We start from the raw sequence: 22094 nt of genomic DNA on the forward strand, positions 1-22094 counted from the left end.
CCCCACCACTCAGGTCCTCCTCCAGGAGGTCATGATGGTTATCAGTTTCTTCTCATTACTATCAGTTGCTGACAACTCTGTGTCCCCATGTCTAGCCCAGGGCTCTCTCCTGGACTCCAGAGATACGTGTCTGTTACCTACCAGAACTTTCACTTAGATGCCTCTTGAAAGTCTGCTCCTTCTCCTGTATTCATTACATTAATTGCATCTTCCCAATCATTTTCCTGACTCAGAGCACATAGTAAGTGACAAGGACAGGAGAGGCAACCAGCTTGGGGACTCCAGCTGCCCCAGATTCTGCCCCCAGGACTGAGGAGATCAAGAGTTCTACACATTCAATTCATTTGTGGCCCACTGTTTGGGAAGTTCTGCCTCAGATAACACCATCACCATGTGTTGAGATGTTGAAAACATCAGGGGCATTCTTGACTCTCTTGAGCGCTCTCTTATCCTCAATCTCAGATTGGTCAAGTTCTGTCAATTGTATCTCTTGCAAATATAGCTCTTTCCCTACATCCCCACAGTCACTGCTTGCTTAAGGTCCTCATCATTTCTCTACCTGCAACAGAACTGGTCTTCCTGCTTCTTGTTTCTCCCCCTCCAATTCATTCTTCCCATTGCAGACAGTGATCATTTTAAGTTAGAAGCTGCTCCTGTCTCTCTTCTGCCTAAAGTCCTTCACTGGTTTTAACAAGGCCTCTACTTACCTACTGGCCTCCTGACATTCCTCAAACTCTATTTTCCAGATAAAGCAAATTGGCAGTTCTTCAAAAGTTCTTTCTTTCTTCTTTATCTTTGAATGCGTTGCTTTCTCTGAATTGAACAACTCTCCCATTTACCCCTACCATGCCCCCAACTGTTGGCCTTCCTTCCTCTCATAACTCGGTTTCGATGTTACCTCCTCCCAAAAGCCCTTCTATCAGGTCAGAGCCCTGATGGGGCCCTTCCCACTGCTGTCATGGTGCATAGCACATTCCTCTGGCCCACAGCATTGAGCATGCCAGCTCCAGAGTGACACTCTGGCCCCTAAGGCTAAGGTCCTTCCTTTCTACTCTAGTCTCATTTCTGCCTTCTCCACTCCACAAAATCAGTCTCATCAAAGTCATGAATGACCTTGGTCATACAACCATTGGGTATTTTTCAGGTCTCATTTTATCTAACACACCAGTAGCATCTGACAGTGTAGACCAGTCCTTGTTCTTGAAACACCCTCTGCCTTCAGGTCTTTTACATCATCAGATTTCAGGGGCTTATCCTGACTCTCTGACCACCCCTTTCTCATGGTCTTCTGTCAGTTAACCATGACAGGCTAAGTTCCTCCAGGCTTTCTTCTCTTACCTTCTCTCTAGACAATCTCCATCATACAGATAGCTTCATTTCTATTTATGAGTCAACAACTCCCCATTTGGCAACTGTAGTCCAGATCTTTTTGAGCTCCAAGAAGTATGCAGTTTTCCATGTGACATTTCCATTTTAGATATCACACAGGTATTTCAGAATCAAAATGTAAGAAATGAAACTCATGCTTTTTCTACTCTGGCACCATGCTTCTTCCTCTTCCATCCACAGGCATGCATGCACACACACACCTCCCACATTCTCATATTTTCTCTCTCTCTCGTTCTTTTACCATTTTCCCCTTATCAATAGTAAATCTGCCCAGTTGCTCAGTACCATTTTCCCCTTATCAATAGTAAATCTGCCCAGTTGCCAGTTGGGATTCACCAGAGCCAATCAGACTCATCAGCAAGTCTTGATAATTCTACCTCCTAAATATCTCTGAAATTTCTACTGCCTCTGGTCTTGGCTGTATGCACTATCCCCCAATACCAGTCTTTCTGCAAACAGTCTTGCTTTATTCCAGGATGTTTTTCAAACTAATCCCACACATGACCAGGTTCTCTCCATCTAGAAATCTTCTATAGCTCTCACATCTCCTCATGGCTGTATCTCTCAGCTCCGTCTCTTCTGGCTTTGGCCACATAAGCTTTTCCACAGTTTTTCCAAACAAGTTGATATATACTTTCCTGCTTCAGGTTCTTCCCTTCTATCCACAAGCATGAGCTCTGACAGCATGGCAGCCAGCAGTTACTCCTCCAATGCACCACAACTGCAGTCATCTATATAATGTGTGGCCAGCCCCTTGATGGACTGCAGGTTCCGAGAGGGCAAGATCAGGTCTATCTCATTCACCTCTGTATTTCTAGCTCCTAGCACTAGCTTATAGTTGGTACTGCACACACATTAGCAGAAGGAAGGAATGTTGGGCTCCAAGACACTTGACTAAAGCCCTTTGCATAAATAAATTGCTTTATTTCTAGATGTATATAACCATACCTAAGATGAGATCATCTTTAAGGCAAAGAAAAGATGTCAGCCCTCCCTTATTTCTCACGAGTGGAGAAAATACCAATAAGAAATATAAGCTATTTGTTGGCTTTTAATAAAGTTATCTAAAAATAAATCTGGTGTTGTAGATTGAATTGTGTTTCCAAAAAGATATGTTGAAGTTGGCCAGGCGTGGTGGCTCATGCCTGTAATCCCAGTACTTTGGGGGGCCGAGGTAGGTGGATCATGAGGTCAGGAGTTCAAGACCAGCCTGGCCAATATAGTGAAACCCCGTCTCTACTAAAAATACAAAAATTAGCCAGGCATGGTGGTGTGCACCTGTAGTTCCAGCTACTCAGGAGGCTAAGACAGGAGCATCGCTTGAACCCGGGAGGCGTGAGTTGTGGTGAACTGAGATGGCACCACTGCAGCCTGAGCAACAGAGTGAGACTCTGTCTCAAAAAAAAAAGATATGTTGACATCCTAATGCCTGGTGCCTGTGAATGTGATCTTATGGGAAATAGAGTTTTGGCGGACATAATCAATTTAAGATGGGATCATACTGGTTTAGGGTGGGTCCTGAATGCAATGACTGGTATCCTTATAAAGAGAGAGAGAGAGATTTGGAAACATAGCCATATACAGAGGAAAGACAGACATGTGAAGAGAGAAGCAGAGGTTGGAGTGATGCAGCAACGAGCCAAGAATGCAAGCACTGCAACCCAAAGCTAGAAAAAGCAAGAAAGAATTCTTTCTGGAGCCTTCAGAGAGAGTGTGGCCCTGCCAATACCTCACATCAGGTCTTCTAGTCTCCTGAGCTGTGAACAAGTAAATTTCTGTTGTTTTTAAGCCATTCAATTTGTGGTAATTTGTTATGGTAGTCCTAGGAAATTAATAAATATGATACCTACAACATTTATAAGATCATAGTGTTCTTAAGTTGTGTTTTCTTTAACATTCTTATGAGATGTTTTATTTCAAAGGATACATTGAACTTAACAGTTTATTTTGTCACGAATTTAGTTTAGAAATGATAAAATACAAATGGGAGTTATTCATATTAACAGTGATTCAGTTATAATAAATATGTTAATACTCTTTTAATAGCAGTCCAATAAAACGTCACATCTAAGAGCTTACCTGATTGGTATGGCTGAAAATGTATCTTGTCTCCAAGTGCAACAAGTTTCTCCTGTTGAAAAATTTTATAATCACAGAATTAAATGACCACAATTCCTAACTTAATTATTATTATTTTTTTTTTTTTTAGATGGAGTTTTGCTCTTGTTGCCCAGGCTGGAGTGCAGTGGTGTAATCTTGGCTCACTGCAACCTCTGCCTTCTGGGTTCAAGTGATTCTCCTGCCTCAGCCTCCCAAGTAGCTGGGATTACAGGCCTGCACCACCATGCCCGCCTAATTTTTGTATTTTTAATAGAGACAAGGTTTCTCCATGTTGGTCAGGCTGGTCTCAAACTCCCGACCTCAGGTGATCCACCCACCTCGGCCTCCCAAAGTATTACAGGTGTGAGCCACTGCATCTGGCAACTTAACTATTCTTTAATAGAAAAACACTTTGATTCTTCATTTTTAAATAACGAACAAATATTTTTAACACACCAGAAATTGTATAACCAAATGAGTAATGTTCTTTCACTGATGTTTTTCAAACTTTTATTATCTCATTACTTTTAGGAATTAAAAAAAAATTTGAATCCATAGAAAAACCAATATATGCCTTGGCCTAGGGGAATCAGTTTAAGATCATTATCAAGGTCAGTCCCCTTGCATCTATTCTGACATTACCTGAATTAGATCACTTGTCATTCTGGTCATTATTTGTTCACTTATTTCAATATCTTTGAGATCCGTAAGAACCACCCAAGTTCCATTCTCAAATTTCACAGGCATAGAAAAGACGATCCCTTTAGGAATACCAAACTGGCCTGCAGTGAGCAAACACAAAGCAGAGCAAACACAAAGCAAAGCAACACCGCAGAACTTAGAAACATGCACCTTTTCTGTTAAGCACTGTAGAAAAGGACAAACATAATACAGGATTTTTAATGATAATGATGGAATTAAATTTCTGGGAGTTCTTCTCCAAGGAGGACAGAAACACTCCCTCTAGAAGGCTTGACTAAGCAACTATCTAAGTTCTAACAATTCTGCCATCTGTATTTCTCTCTCATCCACAGGCTAGTGCAGTCTTTCTCTTTTGAACCCTGTCTGTATTCTTTTTGTCTGTCTGCATGGCTTTTCTGTGGACCCCTATGCAGCCCATGAGCCTAAGTCATTTGTCCATCTGGCCTTCCACTCTTCTCGCCTGCTGTGGCACTCACACAGCCAGAGTATGAGGAACTGGGAAGGGAAAGGAGGGGAGGCAGGAAATTTGGTTATTCCTTTGCAGCCTCCAGTTTGCCATGTGTTTTGGTGTGTGTTTGCTTCATGTGGGATGATTTCCTTTACATGTTTCTGCATCTTAAGCAGAAGCCATCCTTCATTTAATAACACATTTAATTTCTTTAAGATATACAGAAATACTTATATTTGGATGTGCTCTAAATAAAAAGATTGACTGTATGTATTACTAACTGAGCACCATTCAGACAAAACTGTCCCCGTTTCTGGTGCCTCAATCACATAAGAAAATTATTTCTGCCATTCTAAACAACAAAAATGTCACCAGGGCAAAAAACAAAAACAAACAAACAAACAAAAACAAAAAAGCAACAACAACAACAAAAAACATTGAGGACATTCAAGAAACCGAGATCTAAAAGACTTTTCCTTAGAGGGCTTCCCAGGTCCTCAAGTAATGCTGTATTTTGTTTAATGTGTGAAGAGCTAGCCTTACGGGCAGACAAGGTCTGAGGGTTTACCTGTTTGGTATGGTTTCACAGAGACAGACAACAATCATCTACCCCTCTCCCCCAAGTACTGCATTGTTTATTTCTGAATATAAATCCTACAGAGATTAATTAAACTTTCTTTCTACAAATAAAGGTAAGGTTTTAAATGGCTGTTTCCCTAAGGAGATAATTTGCTGATCTGAATTCACACTATGGCAATGTTCATGCACCTTAACTTCAGTTGAACAAGATTCACTGAGTGTCTGGATATAAAATACTTCTCCCATGAAGAGGCAAAGAGGTGGCCCAGAAAAAGCCTTTGCCCTCAGGGTGCCACAATGAAGGGGACATATGCAACTAATCACACTATCAAAAATAGGCAGACTATAATATTCTCTGTGACAGGGGAACAAAATGCTATGTGGGGATACAGAGGAGAGACAGAGATTCATTCTGACATGAGGGATTTGGGGAGATTTCCTTAACCTGCACTGGTGTCACTGAAACAATAGGGAAGATCGTGGTTCTACTTATAACATAAAGAATACAAGAGATGGAACCAATTGGGAAGGAAGACAGTACATACAGTTTGGTATATGTTGGATGGAAGTGACAACATGACATCCAGGTGACAATGTTTCAGAAGCTAGAGGCAGAGAGGCCCGGGTCTGCAGCTCTGGGAGTGGACAAGGTTGCTAAGGGAGAAAGTAGAACCCAAAGGGAAGAGATGCTTAAGATAGACCTTACAGATGACAGAACAGCAGCTATTCTCTTTCCTGTTGTGTAAAAATGGTAGAAGTCAGCCAGGCGTGGTGGCTCATGCCTGTGATCCCAGCACTTTGGGAAACCGAAGCAGGCAGATCACAAGGTCAGGAGATTGAGACCATTCTGGCCAACATGGTGAAACCCCGTCTCTACTAAAAATACGAAAATTAGCTGGGTATAGTGGCGTGCGCCTGTGGTCCCAGCTACCCAGGAGGCTGGGGCAGGAGAATCACTTGAACCCGGAAGGTGGGGGTTGCGGTGAGCTGAGATGGCGCCATTGCACTCCAGCCTGAGTGTCACAGCAAGACTCCATGTCAAGCAAACAAACAAAAATGTAGAAGTCTTCTGCATAGTTTTTAGCAGATTAAAACATTAGGGCGGTAAAAGTTTATATGCAGTATTTGTGGATAGAGAGCAACCTTTCCACATCACCAGTGTTGCCTGGTACCCTGAGATCTGGGTCCTTAAGTGTCCCTCTCCTGCCTTTGTGTCTGTGCTCCTATGGCTCCCTGTGCCCAGTGTTCTTTCCACACTTGTCTTCCAGGTCAACACTCCTCATACTTTAGGCTTACTGGAGTGTCGCCTTCTTTATGAAGCCTGTACTGGTTCCCCCTGCTTCCTGCCTAGAATAGAACTTGCTTTCCCCTTATCTCTTGCTAGGAAAACCTAACAACAGATTTTGTTTATGTATCTGGCTCTTGTTTATTCCACCGTAGGTTTCCTGAAGGCAGAGGCCACATCTTAACTCCTATGTGTATTTCCAATGCATTCATACAAAATATTGTTGACTTTCTGAATGAATAATTGAATGAATGAATTATTATGAAATTGTAAAAGTCCAGGCAGCTTATGGACCACGTTAAGAGCTAGATGGGTGGGGACACAGAATTAGGAGCACAAGGCATAGACATAGGTTTTAAGATTTTACAAGACATGAAAAACCCAGATTTACCTTCACTCAATATTCCTAAAGATACAATCTCCCCAGGCGGTGAGCCATGATACCAGTATTTCAATGTAGTGGCTATACTGTGTGCAGCCAAAATGCCTCCAAATTGTCTTCCTGTGGCAGTCAAGTTTTTAAGAGTTGCCACAAATTCTCTTTTTATCCACTCACTGTAAGGAGAGAAAGAAACAATTTTACAACGGAGAGAGGAATTAAAGTGAAAAAGAGTATTCCCTGGCTCAATGGAACTAAGTATCAGAAACCTAATACACAGTCAAAATAGAAATATGACTTTATTTCTAGTGTCTTTCCTCAAGTGTCTTCAATCCCCATAAAAAAGTCAATTGAAAAATAGTGAAAGGTAGTAGAAAGGAGTCCCAAGATGTCAAACTAAAAATATGATACTATAAATATGGAACACAGAAATGTGGCTAAAAATGGCAAGAACCATTATTTTCATTACAAAGAATTGATCCTGTGTAGACACTACCTTGGAACCAGTAGTACCCTACACATTAAACAAAATAATTTCATAAAACATTGAATTACAGGGTGAGTATCCCTTAGCCTAAATGCTTAGGACCACAGTGTTTCAGATTTTGGAATATTTGCAAACACACAATGAAATATCATGGGAATGGAACTCAGGTCTAAACACAAAGTTCATTTATGTTTCACATATACCTTATACACATAGCCTGAAGGTAATTTTATACAATGTATTTAATAATTTTGTGCACAAAGCAAAGATTGTGTAAATTAAACCACCAGAAAGCAAAGGTGCCGAGTGTAGAATTTTCCAACTAGTGGCATCATGTTGGTGCTCAAAAAGTTTTAGTTTTTGGTGCATTTCACATCAGATTTCTGATTTTTGGATTGGGGTGCTCAAGCTGGATTCACGTTGAGAATTAGGAAAATAATTATATTTTTATGATCTGAAGTCTAAATTCAGAGAATAGTCCAGCTGGTCAGTCTCTGCTAACCCTGCACGACACAGCTCTATACAACACTGGTCCTGCCCCGGCAGCAAATGCAGAGGAATCACGCTTCAAAATAGCGAACTTCAGACACATCCTCCCTAGGCAGGGGTGAAGTTCCTATGGTCTGAGGAAGAAAAGGAAAGCAACGGGCAATGGAAAGAAAATGCTACCACTGGGAAAGTGCTGCAAAGTTTAGAAAAAATGCTTCAGAGGTGCTCCTTCCCGCTTCTCCTCTGCCTCATCATAATTGCTAGGGCTTATCATGCAGACACAGCTCTAAGTCCTTTATTGGGAGTAATCCATTTCATCTTCCCCAAGACCCTATAGGGAGGGCCCTTATTATGTTACCATTTCCACTTTGCAGATGAAAACTGAGTCATAGAGAGGCTAAGCAGCTTCTCTAAAGTCACACGGCTACTAAGTGGCTAGGTGAGAATCCCAGCCTGGGTGGCTTGGTCCTGGGACCGTGTTCCTCACAACCTCTTGCTTTGGCCTCCTGCCACACAATGCCCAGCCTGGCCTGTGCCTGCTCATCATCTTAATTCCTTGCTTGAAAACATTTCAATTAATTTCAACCTGGAGAGATAGCTCCGTCTTTACACTTAGTAAGATTCCCTTATACACGCTTGCTTTAGAGATAACCTTACTTGAATATATGAGCTACTGAAGGATCTGAAATATAATAATTCATAATTTCAAAATCAAATCAATTACCTAGTTGATATTCTGTGGAATTTTCTGTTTCTGTGGTAGACAGCATGAACAAATACGAGTGTGAACAATGCAAGTTATTTTTGTACAAAGATTTATAAAATGATTTAAAAGATTACAACCATTAAACATTTATTTTAACACTGTCAGTATGCTTCACTTAAAAATATACCGTACCTGTCAAAAATCAAGTTTAAAAGAGGGCGTGAATAATGAAGAGGTCCCCAAATGGCACTCTCATATCTGTACACCCTTGTTTTTCTCAGATCAACGTAATTATTTCCACTGATATTACCCCAAATGATCACATCTTTAATGTCTGTGAAGAACGGAAAGTTAAAAAAAAAAAAGTATATTAATATAAAAATTACTTGAACCCTATTTTTTGTTTGTGTGCATGTTTGTTTGAGGATTGGTTCTTTTGCTATAAAATGAATCTAAGTTTATGATTCCTAAAACTGTGCAAAATGTGTGGATCACCTCCCTAATTATCATAGTTTGGCAGTACCTAATAATGTTCTGTGAATGGTATGGTGTATAATTAAATTAAAGAAATAATGAAATGTTCCCTGAAAGAAACTGCTACTGAAAATGATTTCACTGGTGTTTGTCCTGACTTTGCTTGCCACTGAGAGAGAGAGAGGTGGAGAGAGAGTGAGTGAGAGGTCAAGAGAGGTGAGGGAGAAAGGACTTTTTAATATGCTTTGATTTTTGACAAGTTCTTGCTTCTAGACTAGAATAGAAATTAGGACAAATCACTTGACTCTCTGATGGGTTTCATCTCTGGCAAAATGAGGATATTGTAAGAGGACCCTGGACAACATCTTAGTCAACAAATAGTTATGAATTCTATTCTATGTGTGAGGCACCTCTAAGGTACTAGGTTTAGAAGAAAACAAATCAGCTCAAATCCTTGCAACATTCTAGAGGTGGTGGAAATTGGATGAGAAAACAACTGTTATACAAAGTGATACATGCTAAGAAGTAAAATAAGACCACAGTGGTTAGAGAGAAATAGGCATTAGCATTCAATAGGATTTTATCATTGTGAACTGTCTAGGAAGGTTGTATGAAAACTGCAAATAAATAATTTTATTTATTTACTTATTTAACTTATTTATTTGCCTAAAAACTTAATCACTTTTAAGTCCGCACCACTTCTTACTGTGGAGATTAACTTCTTCCCTGTTCTCCTGTATAAGATTGCTTTTGTCTTCAACTAACAGAACATCCTACTGAATTCCCCCTCCTTCTTCTTCTTTTTTTTTTTTTTTTTCCTCATTAAGAGCATCCTGATTTTTCTTTAAATAACTACTCCTTCTCCAATGTCAGTCCCTATCTATGTGTCGGGTGCGACTGTCCTCACGCCTTAGGTCCACCTATAGGCATTAGATGCAGATTCCACCCACCCCCCATCCGCCCCCAGCCGTGATGGTTGATTTAGAGATGGGCAAGCAGTCCAAGCCTGGACGATAAGTTTGTACTCCTTTTTGCACAAACAACTAGGAAAGAAAACCCTCATTCTCCTGGGGTATGTAAACTACAAGCATGTGAGTCTGGGATGCCAGTGACCATTCTGCCACCTTTTAGGACCGAACTGCGAAGGAGACCAACACGGAGAGCACAGCACAGTGATAGGCCGGCAGAGAGGGCACAGGTATGTCCTGGCACCACCGTTTGAGCTCCAACATCCAGCTATGTCTGAAATAAGAACTACCTCCTGTGCTTTTCAGTTATGTGGGGAAAAAAGTTCTCTATTTGACTTCAATCACTTTTTGTATTTTTTTGAGTCAAGGGCTTGCTCTGTTGCCCAGGCTCATTGCAGCCTCATGGCTTACTTGCAGCCTCAAACTCCTGGGCTCAAGTGATCCTCCCACTTCAGCCTCCCAAGTAGCTGGAATTACAGGTGTGAGCCATGGTACCTGGTGACTTCAGTCACTTCGAGTTGACTTTTTTTGCAACAGAAGGAGTCCTGACGAGCCAATACACATGGCCTGATAAATAGTGCGATTTATGAACTGAACTTAGGGGTTATCATGAATCTTGCTTTTCTGAAAAGATTTGCCACCCTCTTGGCATCTCAAATAATCCCTGAATAATTTCCTTGGTGGCTCTTCTCTTTCATGATGTTTTGCTCAACTTTGGTCATTGCTGCCTGTCTCCTTGCTGCCTCACTGACAATTCTACTTGGACTACTGTCCCTCTAATGCCTTTTTCCTTTTACCAACTTTCCTCCATTTTTCTTTTTTCTGCTTCTCACATGCTTATTGGATTTGAGTAGAGTGGAGCTTAGAGTCATGGCACCAGCAGACCCACAAGACAGCAGCTTTCTGGCTGAAAGCCCCCAACCCCCTGAACCCCCTAACCCACACATACACTTTGTGTTAGATTCTTCTTGATACTTTTCAGTAGTGTATTATAGACTTTCTGTGATAAGTCACTGTCTACAAATGTAATTATAAGGTTGATGACAGAGATAATATAGAAAAAAAGTTTTCATTTCCTTTTTAATAATTTTAGCATCAATTTGGTTGAGTGTTTTAGTGATTGTGGGGATAAAATACTAAAGATATGTATGCAAGAATACCAGAAATTATTATTTACAGAGTTTCATTGATACAAAAAAGAAAACACAGCTCTGGCTATAATGTTAGGGGTTCACTGAAGCCTTTTTTGTCCTGACTGGGAACATTCTAGGCTCACATTTCATTGTCTTTCCAATTTTGCTTGAGAGAATGCCTAGCATCTCCTTCCCTTCTCAATGGATACTGTTGTACCTGCTCCATCTAAGGGCAAAAGTAGCTAAAATATGTCCAAAATTATCTCCCTTTTCAAATGCAACAATCAATTTTCTGATCTAGTCTCATCTTCTCATCTTCATATGATTCTGATATTTACCAGTTCAAAGATTAATAGGAGCAGAAACTGATCAGATATCGTAATCCTATTAATAAGCTTAACATCCTTGGAAATGTTTATTATGTGCCATACACTCTTCTAAGCACTTTAGGAATACATCTCACCGAATCCTCACATCAATTCTAGGAGATAGGCACTGTTAATATCCTCATTTTACAGATGAGGAAACCAATGCACCGAAAAGACTAAATGACGGCTCAAGGTCATATGAGTGGGAAGTGGGGCAGAGCCACTTGCACATAGCTTTGATTTTCTTTTAAACACTGGTTACCTTAATTGACTATTATTATGGGAAAAAATGGAATACGATGTGTCAAATTATCACCTGCATAATATAAATTGTATTGTATTAAACATTTATTGATTTTTATAATGATGGAAAAAGCCAGTAAAAAACAAAAAAACAAAAAAACAACATTTGCACAGTAGTCAAATCACACAATAACTTCTTTATGCCTCTTTTATACTTCCTATTCCAGATACTCAGAATGTTCCTAGAGGGGACAGTGTTCTTCCTAGCTGCTTTGAAATGTTGCTTCAAAATAAAAACAAAAACATAAAGAGACGTTCACTCACATGAAGGAGCTGTCTTCAGTTTTCTGGCCAGTATGGCTTTCGCTTCACCTTCCACCCCCAGTGCCACGGCAATAATGTTGTGTGTGATGCGTGGGGCATATCTCATGAGTAAAACTGTCTTCAGGTTCACAAAGGTTTTCCCTCCCACGATGACTCTGACGGACTCATGAGCATTTTTCTCTATCAGGTACCCGTAGAGCCTACACAGAGGCACCCTGCTTCGGAGACAGTCCTCCAGAGTGAACACCTCCTTGTCGGTGCTATCGTCCAGCACCACAATGACGTGGGCCTGGCAGAAGGCCTCCTCCACCTTCGTGCAGATGGAGACACTGCGCAGGACGGGTGACGCCAGGTCCTGGGTCTCCATCACAAGGCTTTTGAGATATTCTTCTGCCTGCTTGTTGTCAAATAGAGTTATGCTAATTTCTGTATGCATCCCAAACACTTCGCCACTCGTCAATATGGGAATTAGGTTGTAGCAGGCAGGAGCAGAGGCACTGATAAAAATGCAAAGCTGGACTGTGAATAGTTACATCCTTTGTCCCTTTTAAGCCTTTATTCTTAATAGATATTTCTGCATGTGCATCAATAGGGTGGTTTAATATTTAAATAAGCACACACACAGCTGCATTGACATTTTAAGGCTAGAAGTCAAAAGTAGAACAAAAACTTCTCACTACCCATCCCTTGCTCTGACCATCTGAAATCAGTCCCCAAATAATAAATACACCTGTTCATTAGTTTTTTCAAAGAAAACAGAATTCCCCCTATACAGAAATCAAAAGAAAAAAACTGTATTATATTGCTGTAATTACGTGTTTATATTTCCTCCTAAAAAGATAAAGATAAAAGTTTCAGTTAGCCATAGCTCTTTTTAAAAAAATACAACCTCATCTACACAATAATGACTTTTTTTTTTTTTTGGAAAGGGCTACCTTTTCCAAATTCTTACACAGAAAAATCCTTACAAAGATGGCTGGGATCAACACAGGCTATGTAAGGTGTATCTGTAGCCACAATTCTGCAGTTGTCTACAGCTGTGACTATCAACTGTGAACTGTAATGCCCACCACGGGAAGTTCAGAAACGTATCTGGGCATTTCTGGTATTCACAGTGGGTTTCGGGAGGTGTACAACGGGGGTTTCAACAGTATCTGTACCGATTTAATCCTTTGAAACATCTAAAGAAGATGTGATAGTTATTAAATCTGGCTGATAGGATCATGGATGTTTATTACATCATTCTCAATTCCTTTCTGTATTTAAAATATTTCATAATAACAATTTTAAAAATAAGTGTATATATTAGGATACATACGTACGTATGAGCAGGAAAGTGCAAAAGACAAACTGAGGGGTGAGGAAAGGAGAGGGGGTGGGAGACAGAGAGCAAGAGAGACAGAGTGACAGTGCAGAGAAAGAAAGAGAGTGTGACAACAAGGACTGCATGTACCCAGACTGGGAGCAAAGAGGAGCACACATGAGAAGGAGAAAAGCAAAAGGGAGCAAGGTGAGGGGAGTGGGGTTACAGAGAGGGAGTGGGTGCACAGAGAAAAGCCAAACAAAGCTCTAGCAAGTGGGAAAGAGGGAGAGAGCAACAGTCAGAAGAGGTGAGCTTCTGCAAAGCAGCCATGCTATAGAGTTGTTTTTAGAACAAGTATATGCGTGTGTGTGTCTGTAAAACCTAAAACTCATTTATGAGTTATATGGAGAATACAAACACACACACACATACACACACACACACAGAGGCATATGTATATGTGTATACATATAAGTATACACACACATTCAGCTATTCTTCCATCATGAAATTAATCCCACCTCATTGTCCTTTCTAAATATAAAAAGTCAATCTCGTGAATCCTGGGATTTGACTGTCCTACCTGGTGATCCAGACCTGCAAGGGGTTGATGCAAGTTTTCAGGCCTTCTTCCTCCTGCTCTTTTTCTATATGTGCCCCCAGGTTCTCTTGAGCAATTACCATCATCAACTCAGTCGTCATGCTAGAGGTGACATCATAGTAAAGCTAAATATTGGGAGAGAAAAAGTCAACATAAGCGAATAGATAACTAGTTGAAATTGGCTATAATGGAAAGTTTTTGTTTAAAGTCAAAATACAATAAAAAGAGACATGAGAGAATGTCTCAGAAAGCAAGATAATTGAAAAATAAAATAATGTAAGATAATTATCATTGTTAGAACAGATAAGTCAAGTTAACTTACATACCTGGGCATGCTCCAGGAACTCATTATATCCTCCCAAAAGCAAACCCTTTCCTCCACGATCCAACAGCTCTCTCCATATGATAGGGGAATTCTTGTGACTCCACTTATTCTTTTCACACACATCTTTTAGCCAATCCTGTTGAATGATATTCCAAGTGAAGTCATATATTAACTCTGCCTGGGAATTCAATTTAATACTTTAGAATTCAAACATTAAAATACCAGGTTGTTTTTAATGTCACTACATATATATATAATATAATTTAGATATCTTTAAAGACTAAAATGTAAATATAGAAAATAGTGATGATGTTAATAGCAGATTAATTAGATAAGAAAGCATATTCTTCGAATTAATTGACCAAATAAAGGTACTGAAAGTTGCTCTTTTTGCTGAGGAGATCTGGAATGCAAGTGTTTAGCTTAAAGAGAGGTTACATGTTCCAACTCAACTGATTTTTTAAAAAATTCAACTAGTTTTGCCCTTATTCTTCTACACATGCAATATTTCCAGTCTTAGGGGCATATAACATTTGATACTGTTTTTCAGATCTGTGAGTGTGGTTTATGTAGTTCAGACTAAATTAATAAGCTAAAAGTTATTTGGAGATTTCCAATAATATTTATCAGAAAAAGTTTAAATTATCATTATCTGGTTTGTATAGGCGAGGCCTTCCAATGACAAGATCTGAGTAGAGTCAAACAGCAACATTTTTATCAGCAAAGTACATGGCAGCAGTCTTAAAAACCATGTCATTGGAGGCACGGGTAATGAGGCCACCTTACCAATAAAATCCTGGAAACTAATTTCCTTGCTGATATTGAAGATATGCCTGCCTTTATCTCACTTAAAGGGAACAGTGCTGCTATGAGGATTCCAACATGGCCCCTCTAGCCACAGCATAGCCAGACCAATGAAGTACTGGGCCTATGAAGGAAAGAAACATTACCCCAAAAAACCTTCTGCACCCTGCAGAGCATGTTAATGTCCCAGCAGGAGCTGCGAGTGTGTGTAAAGGACTAGACCCTTACAGTGCTGAATCAAGAGTGGAACATGAAGTTAGACAAGGGAGAATTCATTAGTATGAATCACTTTTCTGCAATTCAAGAGTGTATACCCTGGCAAGGACCTCAGAAGACAGGGACAACATATTGCCAGACTGGCTCTTAGAAACTTGGAGAAAGTAATTAAATAAAATAGAAATGCCAGACTTCATGGAAGACAGTAGAAGAATGGATCAAAAGACTAGTGATTCCGGGTGCAGTGGCTCACGCCTGTAATCCCAGCACTTTGGGAGGCCGAGTCGGAGGGAACATCTGAGGTCAGAAGTTCGAGACAAGCCTGGTCAACATGGTGAAACTCCATCTCTACTAAAAATATAAAAATTAGCCGGGTGTGGTGGTGGGCGCCTGTAATCCCAGCTACTTAGGAGGCTGAGGCAGGAGAATTGCTTGAACCTGGGAGGCGGAGGTTGCAGAGAGCTGAGATTGCACCACTGCACTCTAGCCTGGGTGACAAGAGCAAAACTCTGCCTCAAAAAAAATAAATTAATTAAAAAAAAAAAAAAACAAGACTAGTGAACGTGGTACTACAGAAGGCTAGAAAGCCCACCATTCAACCATGTTCTCTGGAAGGGACTGCAGGATACGACATGCACCTAAGTGATAAGGAATGCACTGGTGAGAGGGGTCCCAGTGTCACCGAGAAGCCGAGTGTGGCTGTCCGTTCTAAGCCAAGGCTGTTTTTTTTTTTTAAACTTCTATTTTAAGTTCAGGGGTACAAGTGCAGGTTTGTTACATAGGTAAATTTGTGTCATAGGATTTGTTGTACAAATTATTTCATCACCCAGGTATTCAGCCTAGTGCCCATTAGTTATTTTCCTGATCCTCTCCCTCCTCCCACTCTCCACCTTCCGATTGGCCTTAGTGTGTGTTGTTTCTCTCCCTGTGTCCATGTGTTCTCCTCATTTAGCTCCCACTTATAAGTGAGAATATGCAGTATTTGGTTTTCTGTTCCTGTATTACTTTGCTAAGGATAATGATCTTCAGCTCCATCCATGTCCCCGCAAAGGACATGATCTCATTCCTTTTTATGGCTGTGTAGTATTTCATGATGTATATGTACCACATTTTCTTTCTCCCGTCTATCATTGATAGGCATTTAGGTTGATTCCATGTCTTTGCTATTGTGAATAGTGTTGCAATGAACATATGTGTGTATGTGTCTTTATAAAAGAATGATTTATATTCTGGGGGGTATATACACAGTAATGGGATTTCTGGGTTGATTGTTATTTCTATCTTTCTATGCTTCCACCAATAGTGTATAAGTGTTCCTTTTTCTCCACAACTTCACCAGCATCTGTTATTTTTTGACTTTTAAATAACAGTCATTCTGACTGGTATGAGATGGAATCTCATTGTGGTTTTGATTTGCATTTCTCTAATAACCCTGTAATGTTGAGCATTTTTTCATATGATTGTGGCCAAGGCTGTTAAAGGACATGCTGCTACACACCTGAACTCCCTGGCAATTGAGATGATAAAATCCTGAAATAATAGAGGTCAGTGGGCAGTGCCAACCAGAGAACATTTATTGTGACAGAAGCACTAAACAACCCAGCAGACAAGATAACTTAGCTGAAGACCAGACCAGCAGAGAGTGAGGGAAATCTACAATGGATGGTAGAGAAGAGAGGGAGAGAAAAGAGGTGATGACTGTCAGTTTGTCCCTGAAATTATGAGCAGTGGAGACTATAGTTCATTTGACTAACCTTTCTTTTGTAACGTTTCCCCAGGGAAAGATGGCAACCAGAATCCAAGGAGCTGTTCCAAGACGGTGTGAACTGATTATAGGGAGCATGTGGATCCAAAAGGCACAATAGGTGGACTGTAGCCAGTGCTGTCATGTACACTCCAGGTTCCCCCTTCACAAATGAGGCACTCACTCTCTCAGGCACCCGGCGTATTAGAGGCTGATAACTTAAAGTCTGACTCCATTCTCTCTCTAGGAATTGACTTCAGCCAAAGAAAATTGTCTTGCCTAAGGTTAAGTTCCTTCTTAGGGGCAGCTGATATCCAATGGCTGGTTGAGGAGGGAGCACAAAAGCTCAATTACCTTGCCTCAGTTTGGAGTACCTCTGAAAGGCCATCAAGAGTTCATTGTGGGATCCACTGAGGCCTCTGTTGCAGCTATGTCGAAGTTTAACTTCTTCCTTTACCCAATCCTGCCACCCTCATTCCGTTTCAGGATGCTGTTCCCAAGACCACTTCCCAGCAAAGACCCTTCACCAAAATCTACATCTCAAAGTCTGTTTCTGGGGAAACAGAGTCCCAAAGAAGGGTATCCCGAAGAAGGGTATCCCAAAGAAGTCATTGGAAATCAATACCAAGGAGAATGAAAAGTTAGCAAGTGCAGTGTAAGCTACCTGGATTCTTCGGGGGGTACGGCCAAACTCATCCACTTATTGATTAGAGTCTCATTTGTACTACTAGGTATTAGGGAAAAACATAAATATTATTTTGAGACTGGTAAGTAGGGACTTGTTTTACTAGTATTCAAATATCACTTGTACATGAACAGTCATTACTAGAAGCCAATCTAATACACCAGCTAATAGTTAATCAAATTAAAACACATTTTGTACATGAGTGAGTTCAACAAACTATAAAGGCTTCTTACCTCCCAAACCTCAGGACGTTGTGTGATTTTATGTATCCGAAAATCAGGAAGATTCTTTTGTAAATAGTCTGCCAGAAGTTCTGTTTTAGCATAATATGGACAATCTGCTCTACCTAAAAGAGTTCAAATTAGCAATGTTTTCTTTCATCATGCATAAATTATTATGTAGTTCTAAGTATTTGCTATGTAATTACAGAATTAGTCATAGTTATGATATAGTTTAGTAACATAAAGTTGTAGTATAAACTGAAACTGCTATGACATAAACTTCTGATGTTTATTAGATTAATACAAATAAAATAAACTTCATAGGAGGTCAGAATCTTAAGTAATAAAATGTGGAAAGAAAAAAAAACCCTACTGAATATTTATTCTCTTCTAGTAATATGCTGGACCTCACTTCCTCTAGGAGGCTGCTAACTACTACTAATTCAGCATGAATTAGTGCTGATAATGAACTGCTCACTAATGGCCACCAAAAGGTAGTTTGAAGTAAGGAGTGGTGGTAAAATCACTTTTGGATTTGATGCGTGTCAGGAAGTTGTGGGGATGGGAAAGATGAACCTGGGATAACTTCTATTTTCTGGCTTGGGCAGATGATACTGACCTTAACTAGAGAGAAATCATGAATGAGAATAACTTTAGTCAAGTGCAGTTGGAGGTATTTGTAGTATGTCTAAGTGGATATGATCAGCAAGTAGCTATATATATATATATATATAGGTGCAGGTGCCATGTAAGGGTTTCAGACACACAATTAGTAGCCATCAACACCCAGGAAGTTAAAGCCACTACACCAGATGGAATTGGGCATCTGATAGAGCAGGAGGGATGGGGCAAAATGCAGAGCCCTCTCTGTAGCATTCTTCCTCAGTAACTCCTAGTCACCAGTTCCTTGGCTTCATGGAAACTCCTAAGTTATCAACCTGTCTGAAGCGACCCCCGTCTATCAGCCGCCCTGTCTAGTTCAAATCTATGGTTCATTTCTTCAAACCACTTTCTGGTCAATGTCTTAAATTATCTCTCTCCACTATCCTTTTGGGAAATGAGCCTGATAAAAGCCCTTCATCTTGGATGAACTCAATTACTTGCCTTTTCTGTAGCTGGGTCCTACCTGCTAGGCACCACTACAGAAACATGGTAGAACCAAGCACAGGGCACCTTTAAAATTCATCGTCACCAGCTTTAATTGGCCCTCAACCCTGCATAGAGATCCCTTTGTTTCCCTTATCAGCATTCTCTTCTGTTCTCCACAATTACTATTCCAAACTTTTTCCTCTTCCTGCAAATCTTTTCCTTCTCCCCAACATTCTTCTGTATTATCAGAACACAACAAACAACTTTGCTTTCTACTTTACAAAAACCAATCCAAACAAAACAAAACGGCATTAGTTTGGAAAACCTCCAACCTCCTCCATCACATCTACATGCCTGTCTGCTTTTGGACTCATCCTTTCCTCCTTTCTTCACTTCAATGGAAGAGGAGTTCCACCTCCTGTCTAATCTAATCCCACCACTTATGCTCTGAATCCCACCCTCATCTGCCTTCTCAGGAACCTTGCTTAATTATCCTCTCTTTCTAGAGTCTTGTATCTGTTTCCGATAGTCCCTTTCTGTCATATTTAAATATACTCACTACGTTCCTCCTGTCCTAAGAGACAAAAAACTCATCTCCCCCTCTAGCTATTGCCTTTCATATGTCCTTTTTGATCAAACTATCTTGAAAGAGTTCTCCATACTTGCCATCCTCAGTTCTTCACTTCCATTTATTTCTCATCCACTGCAATGTAGCAGACCCCACAATTCTCTTGAAGGTCACCGAGGACTTCCATGCCACTAAATCCAACAGATACTTTCCGATCCTTTTCTTGTCGACCCTTGGCAGCATCTGCCACTACTGCCCCCTTCCAACCTTTTGAAACACCTGCTATAGTGGGGGCATTCTTCAGGTTCTCCTACTTCTCTGGTTACTCCTTTCTATCCTTTGTAGTTTTCCATTCCTTTATCAACCCATTAAAAGGTATCATTCTGAGAAGCATCTTGTCTTTATATCTTATATATTCTTTTTGGCCAATCTGCTTCATTCCCTTGGCTTCAAGTAGCAATCTATATTTCCAGCTCAGATCTATCTCCTTATCTAGATGCCTACACCCTCCTGTATTTTCCCATCTCCTTCAAAATGTCACATACACACTCAGATGGTCTATGATGTATTTTTTCACCATTCCCGTACTAAATTTACTTAGTCGCTTATATTTTTTATGTTCATTTCCCTAATTATCTAAGAGCAGTAAGAGTATCTAGAGTATTAAGCCCACTCTTCCACTTTTTTGTTTTTTTCAGTGACTCTTAATCTCTGCAATTATTCAAACATCTGCTTGGGAACAATGTTTAACTCATTTTTCTCCCTTATCTGCTCTCCTCCACTCAATCAGACATCCAGTTCTATAGATTCTGCCTCCCTAATATCTCTCCAATTCACTTCTCTCCATCTCCATTGTTTGCCACTCTAGGCGAGGTCACCATTAACTCCCTCCTGGACTATAGCACTATTCTTCTAACTGGTCTCTTGGCATCCAGTCTTTTTCCCCCACACTATAGTCATAACATTCAGATAAAATTCAAATTTGATTAGGCCCTCCTCCCCTTCCAAAAACATTTCATGTACTCTGAATAAAGTCTAAACTACTGAATGTGACTCAAAAGAATCTACATAATCTAACTCTAGCCTCACCTTATGACATTCTCTTCCTTGTACTATTTGCTTCAGTCCTAATAAACTTATTTCAATTTTATGCTTATTTTATATTCTCAATTATCACCAAACCAGTTCTCCTTGCTGTAACCCCACTCCCAGTTACCCATGCCTAAATTGCTCCCCTCCTTTCTACCTCTTCTCTGTTAGGTAATTCATTATCATCTTTCAGGTATCTGCTTAAAATCTCTCCCTCTGGGAAGCCCTTACCTGATTAAGTAAGGGCTCCTGCTATCGTTCCTATAGAACCCTGCCCTGCCAATGTCATACATGCAACATTCTCTGTAAGTGTGTTTTCCACTGACTTCCCACCATACGGTTAGTCAGTGTTCAAAAACATTCTTCTGGGCCAGGTGCGGTGGTGCGTGCCTGTAATCTTGGCACTTTGGGAGGTCAAGGTGGGCAAATCGCTTGAGTGTAGGAGTTCAAGACCAGCATGGGCAACATGACAAAATGTCTACAAAAATACAAAAATTAGCTGGGCATGCTGGTGCATGCCTGTAGTCCCAGCTACCTGGGAGGCTGAGATGGGAGGATCACTTGAGCCCAGGAGGTCCAAGCTGCAGTGAGCCATGATTGTGCTATTGCAGTCCAGCCTGGGTGACAAAGTGAGACCCTGTGTCCCAAAAAAAAAAAAAAAAAAAAAAATCTTCTGTAGATGGTAGATGTCAATTTTGTTCAATGTATCAAAGAGATCAAATAAGTCAAAGACCAAACAGCTTCTATAAAACTCAGTGGTGACTTTGGTGACAGAGTTTCTGTCAGGAAGCAGAAGTAGAAGCCTTCTTCCAAGATTGACTGGAAGGCATAACTGGAGATGGAAGAGCACTCTACTCTTTTAAGAAACTTTATGAGGAGAGGAGGCAGGTACCACGGATTGTTGTAATAAAAGCCTTCTCAGTTGAGTCCTTGCTGTCAACCAGCACTTTCAATCATTCTCTCCATTGCTGCCAAGACAGGCTTCCTAAAATGCAAACTCATTAAGACTACTCTCCTGCTTAAAATTTTTCTATAATTCCTCATTGCTTTCAGGATATAGTTCAAACACCTTTGCTTATTGATGTACACGAAATGCAAGGACCTGGCTCCCGCTCCTGTTGTAGCCCCTGGTCCTGTCACGCCCCACATATCCAGATCTTCTGTTAGGCCAGGAGGCTTCCAGCCTCTCTGCTTTTATCTGGAATAGCCTCCTCAGCTCACACCTTCACAACTCAGCTCCTACGTTCCCCAGCCAGTTCCTTGTGTCCACCTCTCCCTCATCCCCCAAACCCAGATTAGGAGTCTACTCTCCAAGAGGCCTGTGCAGGTCTCCTTCATTGCATTAATCACACTGTATCAAAAGTACATGTTCTGT

The 22094-nt window shown here is 40.5% G+C and overlaps 1 protein-coding gene across 11 annotated transcripts in view; it reads right to left on the minus strand.

Annotated features, from left to right (window-relative positions):
• MDH1B (malate dehydrogenase 1B) overlaps positions 1-22094 on the minus strand; it is a 39441-nt gene that overhangs the window by 16839 nt on the left and 508 nt on the right. For 5 of the 11 annotated variants that reach the window (XM_017946874.3, XM_017946872.3, XM_031651480.1 and 2 more), the window contains exons 2-9: positions 17986-18098; positions 14305-14481; positions 13961-14103; positions 12075-12571; positions 8757-8898; positions 6895-7058; positions 4132-4271; positions 3469-3520 (exon numbers count right to left, since the gene is read on the minus strand). In XM_017946874.3, the coding sequence (XP_017802363.2) occupies positions 3469-3520; positions 4132-4271; positions 6895-7058; positions 8757-8898; positions 12075-12571; positions 13961-14103; positions 14305-14481; positions 17986-18098 (1428 nt within the window). Of the gene's footprint in view, positions 1-3468; positions 3521-4131; positions 4272-4299; positions 5873-6894; positions 7059-8756; positions 8899-12074; positions 12572-13960; positions 14104-14304; positions 14482-17985; positions 18099-22094 lie in introns of those variants that run through there. The other 6 variants (XR_001893545.3, XR_004176627.1, XM_017946876.3 and 3 more) reach the window with 3 other exon arrangements.

The sequence above is a fragment of the Papio anubis genome, chromosome 10 (assembly GCF_008728515.1).
Source record: "Papio anubis isolate 15944 chromosome 10, Panubis1.0, whole genome shotgun sequence".
NCBI lineage: Eukaryota > Metazoa > Chordata > Mammalia > Primates > Cercopithecidae > Papio > Papio anubis.